This window comes from Pseudophryne corroboree, chromosome 4, assembly GCF_028390025.1.
Source record: "Pseudophryne corroboree isolate aPseCor3 chromosome 4, aPseCor3.hap2, whole genome shotgun sequence".
Lineage (NCBI taxonomy): Eukaryota > Metazoa > Chordata > Amphibia > Anura > Myobatrachidae > Pseudophryne > Pseudophryne corroboree.
Window position 1 is genome coordinate 75,621,352 of NC_086447.1, and position 12,395 is coordinate 75,633,746.

Below are 12,395 nucleotides of genomic sequence, written 5' to 3' on the forward strand. Positions count from 1 at the left end.
AAGACATTCTGATGCATCCTTTGACTTTTTGAAAGGTTAGGTGTAGAGCCCAGTAGACTCTGACCCCACACAAAAATGTTACTTGTTGCATTAAGGTCCATCCACAATCTTCCAGCTTCCTCTACGTGTCCCTTGTGGCAAGACCTGAAGTAGGAAAGAATAAAGATCCTACATTGTGTATTGCTTGTACTCAGTACAGATTTACATTTCTAATAAACTGCCTATGTTTTATCTCTCTTTTACAGAAGACTTTGTTCGCCATGGACCCTGTCACAGTTCTTCTGTCCGTTGTGGTGATTCTATGTTTGGCCTATTTTTATAACAACCAGAAACAACACAAGTATAAGAATTTCCCTCCAGGACCAACGCCTTTGCCAATCATTGGGAATATACACATCATTAACATGTCAAAGCCTCAGGAGACATTTGCAGAGGTATTGAAACGCGTCTGCTAACTATTACTATATTATATATGCCAACAATGTAAAAAAAAAAAAAAAAAAAAAATCTCTCTAATCAGTGTGTGCGTGTGATTCAAAAGTTGCAGTACAGGCTTTTGTTAAAAAAAAAAAACTGTAGAAAATGGGAAGACTGACTTAGATTCAAGAAAACGCCTATGTTCAGCACATACCCTAAAGGATAGCCCACCTCACCCATTTAGCTTTCCCATTTGCTGCACAGTTTTGAAAACAAAAGGGGTGTGTGTGTGTGTGTGTGTGTGTGTGTGTGTGTGTGTGTGTGTGTGTGTGTCAACAAATATAAAACCACAGTACTCACCACCCCAGAAGCGGGATGCAGTGTCTGCACTCACCATTCATAGGGTGGGGTGCATGTAGCCCATGGCCACCTACTTAAATATATACAAAGTTCAGCACTCGCCACAGCAAGCTTACTTATTTTCACAACATCAATAAATAAATGATGGGGGTTTAGTTAGTGGATTGGCCAATGCACGGAAGCCTGCAAACCACTCGCCAAGGTACCCCATCTTCATGCAGGTCCTACAACAGGGGTGGCCAGACTTTTGGAGTCGGTGATCTACTTTGAAAGCTGAAAAGCTTTTGTGATCTACTCATGCGGGATAATTTTGCGCGCCGCAGGCGCGCGCCACAAAAAGGGGTGTGGTATAACAAAAAGGGGCGTGGTATAAAAAGGGCATATCCTTTCTGCACTGGGTGTTATGACTGTCTCGCATGAAATCACTCATTGGCCCCCCACATGTAAAAACCTCAAACACATATGCCCCCACAGTACCAGATATGCCCCCACCATGCCAGATACACATGCCCCCACAGTGCCAGATATGTCCCCACAGTGCCATTTGCCCACAGGGCCAGATATGCCCCCAGTGCCATGTGCCACATATGCCCCCACAGTGCCACATATGCCCCCACAGTGCCATGCCCCCACAGTGCCAGCTATGCCCCCACAGTGCCACATATGCCCCCACAGTGCCACATATGCCCCCACAGTGCCACATATGCCCCCACAGTGCCATGTGCCCACAGTGCCAGATATGACCCCACAGTGCCACATATGCCCCCACAGTGCCATATATGCCCACAGTACCACATATGACCCCACAGTGCCATATGTGCCCTAACAGTGCCATGTGCCCACAGTGCCAGCTATGACCCCACAGTGCCACATGCCCCCACAGTGCCACATGCCCCCACAGTGCCACATACTCCCACAGTGCCACATATGCCCCTACAGTGCCATGTGCCCACAGTGCCATATATGACCCCACAGTGCCACATATGCCCCTACAGTGCCACATATGCCCCTACAGTGCCATGTGCCCACAGTGCCAGATTTGACCCCACAGTGCCACATATGCCCCCACAGTGCCATATGTGCCCCAACAGTGCCATGTGCCCACAGTGCCACATATGCCCCTACAGTGCCACATATGCCCCTACAGTGCCACATATGCCCCTACAGTGCCACATATGCCCCTACAGTGCCATGTGCCCACAGTGCCACATATGCCCCCACAGTACAACATATGCCCCCACAGTGCCATGTGCCCACAGTGCCAGATATACTTACTTTAGCTGGCTGGATCCCCGCTGGCTGTCTCGCTGGCTGGATCCTGCTCCCGCTTCCTGCCGCTGCTGCTGTCCTGCTGCCACTGGCGCTGACTGGATCAACCCAGATCCAGCAGGCGCACAGGCTCCTCACATCGCGTTCCCAATTGCGCGGGTGCGCGGCTGACGTCATGACGTCACCCGCGCAATGCATCATTGGGAACGCTCCGGGCAGAGGCAGCAGGCTATACTTGGATCGCGATCTACCGGTGAGAGCTCCGCGATCTACCGGTAGATCGCGATCGACGTTTTGGCCGCCTCTGTCCTACAATATCACAGAGTCTCAAAAATTTGAGCAACTGTATCACACATAATATAACGGCAAATATGCCTACTTGGTTTAATGTGTATCTGCCAAATACTCCATAGCTTTTAAAGGTACACTAGTCACCTGACACTGGCTGATCAATGACTAGAGAACAGCTGACTCAAGTTCAAGATAATTGGGCTTGCATAGCGGTGCATGAACAAAGCTTGTGGCCACAGTTAATGAGTTAACCAAAGATTAACCCTATAAGTGGAAATAAGTGAGCTTGCTTTGGCGAGTGCTGAACTTTCTGTGTGTGTGTGTGTGTGTGTGTGTGTATATGTATATATGTGTGTATGTATGTGAGATATATATATTACAGATCTGTGATAGCCGGCACACCTTGTCTGCAAAGATAAAATGCGTTCGTGTTTAATTTGTTTTTTTAAACATCTGTTTCCTATGGTAGTCCAGAAAGGTCTATTTAAAATGGGAAAAATCAGGGAGAGTGCGTTAAATTCCTCACATTCTTTATAAAAGAAGAAATGGGAAGACATTTGCTTACATTTTCTAACCTGGACTTCAAATGGACAGGGAGCAGTTGTCTAGGAGAGTTGTAAATAGAGCGGTTACACAAAATCAGAGATAGATAGATAGATTATATTGGGGAACGTAGTGCTCCAGTGTCCCCATACACAGTTCTTGGTATGTTGGGTTAGGTGCACCTACCATTTAGAAAACTATTTTTCTCATACGTCCTAGAGGATGCTGGGGATGCTTCAAGAACCATGGGGTATAGACGGGATCCGCAGGAGACATGGGCACACTATAAGACTTTGGGTGTGAACTGGCTCTTCCCTCTATGCCCCTCCTCCAGACTCCAGTTAGATACTGTGCCCAGAGAGACTGGTCACACACTGAGGAGCTCTACTGAGTTTCTCGGAAAAGACTTTGTTAGGTTTATTATTTTCAGGGAGCACTGCTGGCAACAGTCTCCCTGCTTCGTAGGACTGAGGGGAGAGAAGCAGACCTACTTATGTGAGTTCAAAGGCTCTGCTTCTTAGGCTACTGGACACCATTGGCTCCAGAGGGTCTGATCACTTGGGACGCCTAGCTGCTCGTTCCCGGAGCCGCGCCATCACCCCCCTCGCAGAGCCAGAAGAAAGAAGCCGGGTGAGTAAAGGAAGAACAGAAGACTTCAGTGACGGCAGAAGACATTGTGATTCTGAGGTACCGCGCAGCGCGCCATTGCTCCCACACACAAGCGACACTACATGGGTGCAGGGCGCAGGGGGGCGCCCTGGGCAGCATGTGTACCTCAGACACAAAATGGCAAAAAAGTTATTGAGTGCCTGGGCACCTAATAGAGACTCCCGCCAGTATAAATATATAGAAAATAGGGGGCTGAAGCGTGCCATTAAGGGGGCGTGGCTTAGCCCACACAGCTCTATCCAGCACCATTTTCTCCTCAAAAACGCTGGCCATAAAGCACTGCTGAACGGGTCACAGTGAAAAACGAGGGGGGTGCACAGTTGTGTAGTGCAATATGTATAATGAATATGGTGTAAATAGAGCTGTAAAACGTCTGCTGTGTTTCCCTGACAGAAAGTACTGGGTCTATTCCTTACAGTCGGCATGTCTGAGGCTGAGGGCTCTGCCACTAATGGCTATGGGAATGTCTGTCGGCACTGCTGACTCCTGATGGTGCTTGGTTCATGTATATAGGTGTCAAGATGTCAGTAGATGTATGCTTTCCAATGAGAAAACTATATGGGAGACACAGGCGTGTGTGGGTGTCCCTGTCGGCAACGACTATCTGACCGGGTAAACAAATTGACATGATAATGTGATGCACTTCAGAAATCTATACCTGTATGTATGTATGTATGTATGTATGTATGTATGTATGTATGTATGTATGTATGTAATATATATACAATTTTATTATATATATTACGGTTGCATAGATCTGTGACTCGAACACAGACGTAGTAGAGGGCGTAATTTTAATAATATATTCCCCTCAGACCCCTCGGGGTCGCAAGAATGTTATTTTGCCCAGTTACTACTCCCTGATATCGACACACATACTATTTCTGATGTTGACCATGATGTTTCCTGATCAGATCCACAATAACAGCATTCAGTACATGATTCATATACATTAGGAATGTATTAATGTACAGGAGACCCTGCTGTTCCTGACAAAAATATCTATGTGAGATATATTTATATAGATATATGTGTGTATTTAAATGTGTATATTCATATTACAATTTATAATGAATGCTGAAGTAAAGTTATTCCTTCTCATGTGCTGGTCGCTCTATTGATTTAAGCTCTAGGTCAGCCGTCACAAGATGGTCTCAAATCCTCACGAGGAGTCCGAGTGTTTATTCTTTTCCCGCTGTGGATAGAATAAAGTGAAAGTCAACCCCTGTTCTGCACGGGGCCCTGTCACAAAGGATCGTATACAGGAAGCTAAGTGATACTTTAATTATATGCTTTGATGATATTTGCATTACATACGCATGGGGGAGTGCTTGTATTCAGAAATGGTCGGTTACCTTGTCATCCGATATAATTACCCTGGGGAGAGATGGGATACTCCTTAAGTTGGGTCTTATCTAGAACATTGCATCATGCTGCCGTGCGACTACAAGAGGTATGGGACTCTTGGGTTCACGGGCCAATTCCATGGCAGTCTCGTCTAGGAGGGCGTTGTGGATTCACCAAGGGAATGCTGAGGCTGACTCCGAGAAATACTGGAGTATCTTCCATATGAAGGTGTAACCTGGTTTGGGGATGGCTTTGTTAAGTTTATCTCGGCAGATACCACTGGTAAGTCTACCTTCTTGAGCTATGTTCCCTCACAACGGTTGGTGACGCATTTTTTGTAGGATGCAGTCATTTTGACCAGTTGGATACCATTTTTCCCCCTTCTTTGCAGGTAGAGGAAGGTGAAAAGGTAAGAGGTCTGCAGCCTTTTCAAGTTCGCAGAAGCAGATATCATCCTCTGTTTCTACCACATCCACCGCATGTCGCTGGGTCTGTCTTGCGGGAGCCCACACCAGTGGGAACTCATCTAATACTCTTCAGTCAGTCCTGGAATGGACTTGGACCAGTGAGTTAAGAATAGAGTCCAAAGGGGGACATACTGGAGTTTCCAGATGATTCCCCTCACTGATTTTTCAAATAGATCTTACCGATTCTCCTCTGGACGGGGAGGTAGTATGCAACGCCATACAAGGGTTGGGTCAGGATCAGGACATTGTCCTGCTGTCCCTGTCACTCACACACACAAAAAAAGCAGTTATGCAAGCTTTTTCGTGCTTCTGAGCACAGACAGCTTGGTCAGAACAATCCCAAAAAGATTTCTACTTAAGAAGTTTAACTACAAGATGGAATCTCTTAGGGCAGGGATCTCCAACCTGTAAAAGAAGAAAGAGGGTTTAAATGCGGTTTCGTCCACATTAAGCTTACCTGGGTTTGCTATTCAGGATTGTCATTGCCATTTCACCGGAGTGATGGCAGTATGATGGTTTTCCTTCAATAGTAAGAGCCATTATTATTCTGTACTGGGACGCTCTCCTGACTACGGCGAGGTCTAGAAACAAGTGGTACAAATCGTTGTTTCTCTCTGACAGTTCTTCAACACAGAAAATCGCTGTTGATCCCAACGACGCGGATGTCGGAGTTGGGAATAAGATTAGATACTGAAATGTTGAGTTTGTTTTTTCCAGTGCCAAAAAGATCTGAGAATCCAAAGTCGGATCAGATTTGCAACAGTGTAAACCCATCAATATGTTCCGTTGATTAAGAAGATGGTTGCGGCCTATGAGGCCATTCGGTGAGCAGGTCAAATGCCAGAGTGGTTTTTGCTGGACCAGTTGGACATGTGGTCTGGGTCTCACCTGCACATGCATTGGAAAATAATCCTATTTTCCAGGACCAGGATATCTCTCTCCTGTGGTTGCTTCACAGTTCTCACCTCCTAGAGCAGGCATGTCCAAACTGCGGCCCTCCAGCTGTTGTGAAACTACATATCCCAGCATGCCTTGACACAGTTTTGCTGTCAGAGAATGCTAAAGCTGTGTCAGGGCATGCTGGGATGAGTAGTTTCTCAACAGCTGGAGGGCCGCAGTTTGGACATGCCTGTCCTAGAGGGACGAATGTTCGGGATCCAGGATTAGATCATGGTGTCCATGGATACAAGTCTCTGAGGCTGGGGAGCAGTCTTTCCAGCTTGTCTGCAATAAGCATTCTGGAATTAAGAGCTATTTACAATGGAACATCTTCGCGATCTGCCCGTCTTAATTCTGTCGGATGACTTAACAGCAGTGGCGTAAGTAAGCTGCTAGGGCGGAACGAGGAGCAAAGCGGCTATGGCAGAAGCCGCAAGAGTTTTCTGCTAGGCGGAAAGGCATGCAAAGGCTCTATTAGCGGTCTTCGTTCCAGGTGTAGACAACTGAGAAATAGACTTCCTCAGCAGACACGTTCTCCATCCAGGAGAGTGAGGTCTTAATCAAGAAGTTTTCACAGAAGTGACAAGTCTTTGGGGAATTCCTCAATTAGACATGATGGCGTCTCGCCTCAACAAGAAACTTCAGGGATATTGTTCCAGGTCAAGGGACACTCAAGCAATAGCGGTGGACACCCTCGTGACACCGTGGGTGTTTCAGTCGGTCCACTTTCACTCTTTCCGAAGGTGATAAACATAAGAAGAACAAAGGTTCAGGCGATCCTCATTGTTCTGGTCTAGCCAAGGAGGGCTTGGTATCCAGATCTTCAAGACTTACTCATAGAAGATCCCTGGCCTCTTCCTCTACGAGAGGACCTGTTACAGCAAGGACCGGGCGTGTGTCAAGACTTGCTGTGTTTGACGGCATGGCGGTTAAACGCCATATCCTAGCCCGAAAGGGTATTTCCAGTGAAGTTATTTCATCATGGCTTCAGGCTAGGAAAGGAGTAACGGCGAAGCTTTTCCACCATATTTGGAGGTAGTATGTGTCTTGGTGTGAATCCAAGAAGGCTCCCACGGAAGAATTTCAGCTGGGGCGTTTGCTCCATTTTTTTGTAAGCAGGTGTGGAAGCGGGCCTAAAGTTAGGCTCCGTTAAAGCACAAATTTCGGCCTTATCTATTTTCTTTCAGAAAGAATTGGCCTCCCTTCCAGAAGTTCAGACCTTTGTGAAGGGTGTGATGCACATCCAAACTCCCTTTGTGCCCCTGGTGGCACCATGGGATCTTAATGTGGTGTTGCAGTTCCTGCAATTCTCATTGGTTCGAACTTTTTTACGTAAGGTTGAGTTGAAATTCCTTACTTGGAAAGTGGTCATGCTGTTGACCTTGGCATCCGCAAGGCGGGTGTCTGAATTGGCGGCTTTGTCTCACGAAAGCCCTTATTTAATCTTCCATGCAGATAGAGTAGAGTTGAGAACTCGTCAGCAATTTCTGCCAAGAGTGGTTTCATCGTTTCACGTAAACCAGCTTGTTGTGGTGCCAGTGGCTACTGACGCCTTGGCGGAATCAAAGTCTCTCGATGTAGTCAGAGCTTTATAAATCTATGTCGCCAGAACGGCTCAGATTAGGAAAACAGAGGCTCTGTTTGTCCTGTGGGCTCCCAACAAGATTGGGGCTCCTGCTACCAAGCAGACTATTGCACGCTGGATCTGTAATACGATTCAGCAGGCTCATTCTATGGCGGGATTGCCGTTGCCAAAATCTGTGAAAGCCCATTCTACCAGAAAGGTGGGCTCTTCCTGGGCGGCTGCCCGAGGAGTCTCGGCATTACAGCTTTACCGAGCTGCTATTTGGTTAGGATCAAACACCTTTGCAAAGTTTACAAGTTTGATACCCTGGCTGAGGAGGACCTCTTGTTTGGTCAATCGGTGCTGCAGAGTCATCCGCACTCTCCCGCCCATTCTAGGGCTTTGGTATAAACCCCATGGTTCTTGAAGCATCCTCTAGGACGTATGAGAAAATAGGATTTTAATACCTACCGGTAAATCCTTTTCTCTTAGTCCGTAGAGGATGCTGGGCGCCCGTCCCAGTGCGTACTGTATCTGCAGTCATTGGGTATGTTTACACACATGGTGTCTTGTGTTTAAGTCAGCCTGTTGCTGACTATATTCAGGCCATAGCATGCATTATGCTGTTACTGGTTGTATTTACACACATAGGTTGTGTTACGTTGTATGTCATCGTATTGCTGCATATTTTTCATGTCGTTGGCTGGTGTTCTATTGAATGCCATGTTCTGCGGCATATTGGAGGTGTGAGCTGGTAAAATGCTCACCGTGGTTTGACGATAAATTCTTTCCTCGAAATGTCTGTCTCCCTGGGCACAGTTCCTATAACTGGAGTCTGGAGGAGGGGCATAGAGGGAGGAGACAGTTCACACCCATTCAAAGTCTTATAGTGTGCCCATGTCTCCTGCGGATTCCATCTATACCCCATGGTTCTTGAAGCATCCCCAGCATCCTCTACGGACTAAGAGAAAATGATTTACTGGTAGGTATTAAAATCCTGTTTTTGAAATTGTATTAAAATGCTGCCAGCTATGTTTTAAGATGGTTTTGTACGGAATGTCAGCGGTCTGGATGCTTGCAGTCACATGACCGACCACGGCATCTCAACTGTGAGAATCCCGACACTGGACAGGGGTAAGTATTTTACCCCTCCCCTAAACCTAACCCTCTGGGGGTGTTGGCTAGTAGCCCTAGCTGACACCCCCAGAGGGTTAGGGAAGAGGAGCGGGTGTCGGCTACAGCTATTCACCCCACCCCCCTTCCCTAGTGCCTAACCCCCCCCCCCCCCCCTTGATGTTGGCTGTTGGTGTTCCCGGGGGTTTTTGGCATCGGTCACATGACTGCTGCCATACAGACTGCCAGAATGCCAAATGCATCCCGTATTAAAATACTCCCGTTAATGCAGTAATACCTATATTAAGATGACCTTGTATTTAATTGAACTTGTGCTTCTGTGCCTGGTAATCTCCAAGGTAGCTCCCCATTACTATCATAATGCAACACTGCATCTAGCCAAGTAACTTCAGCTACTGTTTTTATATTTACAGATGGCTAAGACGTACGGCCCAGTATTCAGCGTCCAGTTCGGGATGACAAAGATGGTCATCATATGGGGTTATGATGCTATTAAGGATGCTCTAATGAACCATGCTGAGGAATTATCTGACAGACCGCACATCCCCGCCATTGCTACATCAGTGAAAAATAATGGTAATTTTTGAGTTTCTTAAAAATAAAAAAAAATGTACCTGGAGAAAGCTCAGGATATGCTGTATTCAGCATTTGTGGGTTACAGTATATCCGAGACATCGCTGCTTCAGAGTTGCATGCAATATGGAGGCACCCGCTGGCAAATGAAAACACATACAGATGCCTATATTCAGAGTGGGGCGCATTTGTGCAGACGCACTGGCCTTATACTTCTGCCTGAAAAAGCAGCCGCTGCCATTATCAGCGTGTAATTGCACCAGCCCTCTGTTCCGAATATTTTCAAACAGGGTTCCGTCCCAAGAAAAGGTTGGGAGAGATACCAGAAGAAAATACTCATTTTTGCGGACACACTTTGTACTACATGTATAGAAAACATTCAAATATAACTTTTATTTAAACTTAAGTAAAATATATAAGACTCTACACATTATTATTATTATTATTATTATTACATTTTATTTATAAGTAGAGATGTGCGGGTTCGGTTTTACTCGGATTTACTCGAGTTTTTCGGGTTTTGCTTTTTGGCTATCCAAAACGTGTGACATCCGTGAGCCAAGAAGATGCGATTTCGAGACCCGAGTAAAACCGAACCCGCGCGCACATCTCTATTTATAAGGCGCCACAAGTGTTTTGCAGTGTCGTACAGGGAGACAAAACGTAACATTACAGTAAATAAATAACAAAAATAGAGTACAGGTAACAAAGAGCACCACAATTCTGAAAAAATAATACAGCTAGGATGTACTGTAAGTAGCGAGGGAGTAATCATTGTACTACTTGGGGCTGGTGGTCATAGATCGAGATCAGCCTTTACTAGCAGGAGAAAAAGCGGGTCAAGATGGTTGCTGAGTAGGAGAGAGCTGTAAGTTAAATGTGTCGAGAAGAGGGCTTTGACAACAAGAGGAAAGAGGGCCCTGCTCTGAAGAGCCAACACTCTAGTGGGAAGGGGCGACAGACAGATGACATGAGGCGCAAGCAAGCGGGAGGTAGCCTGATGGCAGTATGTAAGCAAAGCAGAGATGTTCAAGGCATGAGGCAGGGGTATGGAGGATCAGCTTTAGGACTAGGTTATGCATCGGAAGGGGACGCTTTGGTGAAAAGGTGGGTTTTTAGCACCCATTTGAAGCTTTGCAAGGTCAGAGAGAGTCTAATGGAGCGGGGGAGCATGTTCCACTGAAGGGGTATAGCACGGTAAAAATCTTGAACTCGAGCATGGGAAGCAGTAACAAGGGCAGAGGAGAGGCGACAGTCATTGGCCGACCGTAGGGGGCGGGAGGGGGAGGATGTTTTGGATGTAGGGAGCAGTAGAATTAGAGATGGCTTTGTATGTGAGGTTGCGGAGTTTAAAGAGGATTCTGTAAGGGAATTGAAGCCAGTGTAGATTTTGTCGAAGGGGATGGACAGATGTGGAGCGGCGGGAGAGGAAGATGAGCCTAGCTGCGGAGTTGAGGACAGATTGAAGGGGAGCAAGTGAGGCCAGTGAGGAGAACATTGCAGTAGTTGAGTCATGAGATGACCAGTGAGTGGATGATAAGTTTAGATGCACTCTGGGAGAGAAATGGCCTGATGCGTGCAATGTTGTGTAGCTGGAACCAACAGGATTGCGCCAGAGCTTGAATGTGTGGTGCAAAGGAGAGGGAGGAGTCAAGAGTGATGCCCAAGCAGTGGAATTGGGTAACGGAGGAGATGATGGTGCTGTTAACAGTGACAGAGATATTGGTAGGGGGTGTTGCTCTGGCTGGGGGAAAGATAATAAGTTCAGTTTTGTCCATGTTGAGCTTCAGAGAGCGCTCGGACATCCAGGAGGAGATGGTAGATGCTAGAAAGGCCAATGTTTTGGAGTGTGCGGAGGAGGAGAGGATGATCCGTGGTGTCAAAGGCAGAAGAGAGGTCCAGAAGGATGAGCAGAGAGAAGTGGCAACTGGATTTGGCAGAAAGCAGGTCATTGGTGACTTTCACCAGGGCAGTCTCGGTAGAGTGGGTGAAATCCAGATTGTAGTGGATGAAGGATGGAGTTGTCAGAGAGGTAGCTTGTGAGATGGCTGTAGACCAGTCATTCAAGTATTTTGGAGGCGAATGGCAGAAGAGAGATGGGGTGGTAGCTAGTGAGTGATGAAGGGTCAAGGTTGTTGTTTTTTGAGAATAGGTAGAGAGCGATAGGTTAAAGAGGTGAGCAAGGTGGGAGCAGGCAGTGGGGGAGAGGGAGTGGAGAAGATGGGGGGAGGGGATCCAGGGGGCAGTTAGAGGATGGGGGGGAGGATAAGATGAGGGAGTGGACTTCCTTGTCTGAAGTGGGAGGGAAGGAGGACAGGGTGGGATAGATGGAGGGGAAGGATGATGAGGGCAACAACAAAGAGAAATATTTATAGGAAAAATTATATTTTTTGCTGAGGGGTATATACTAAACCTCTTTCAAAAGAAAAATAGTAATTGGTAAGGGTGATTTCACCTTACCGCAGGTGGAAACTTGTGAATATTTTTATTCTTAATATTAGTTAACCGTTAAATGTATCACAGTATTGTGCCAATCATGTGTGGATGACATACACAGAGCCCAAAATCTTGTCTCCTCATAAATTGGGGATGAGAAGTAACAATTTATTATGGTGTCTATATAAGTAGGAGACACTACTGTCTAGTGGTACCTTTTTAAAGTAGTTGAAAAGCATTTCCCAGTTCTCACAAATGATGCATTTCATATATATACTGTATACACCTCACTGACACATTTAGTATTAATATTCAGAGAGAAAAGTCGTAATAATATATCAGTATACTGTATTCATTACATGGATAAGAACAGCATATACTGTATC

At 46.3% G+C, this 12,395-nt stretch overlaps 1 protein-coding gene across 1 annotated transcript in view; it reads left to right on the forward strand.

The window, feature by feature from the left end:
* The first annotated feature begins 246 nt into the window (after positions 1–246).
* Positions 247–12,395, forward strand: part of LOC134908915 (cytochrome P450 2C15-like) — a 72,961-nt gene continuing 60,812 nt past the window's right edge. Inside the window, exons 1-2 of the mRNA XM_063915154.1 lie at positions 247–434; positions 9,414–9,576. Coding sequence (XP_063771224.1) covers positions 261–434; positions 9,414–9,576 — 337 coding nt within the window. The 5' untranslated portion in view covers positions 247–260. The remainder of the gene's footprint in view (positions 435–9,413; positions 9,577–12,395) is intronic.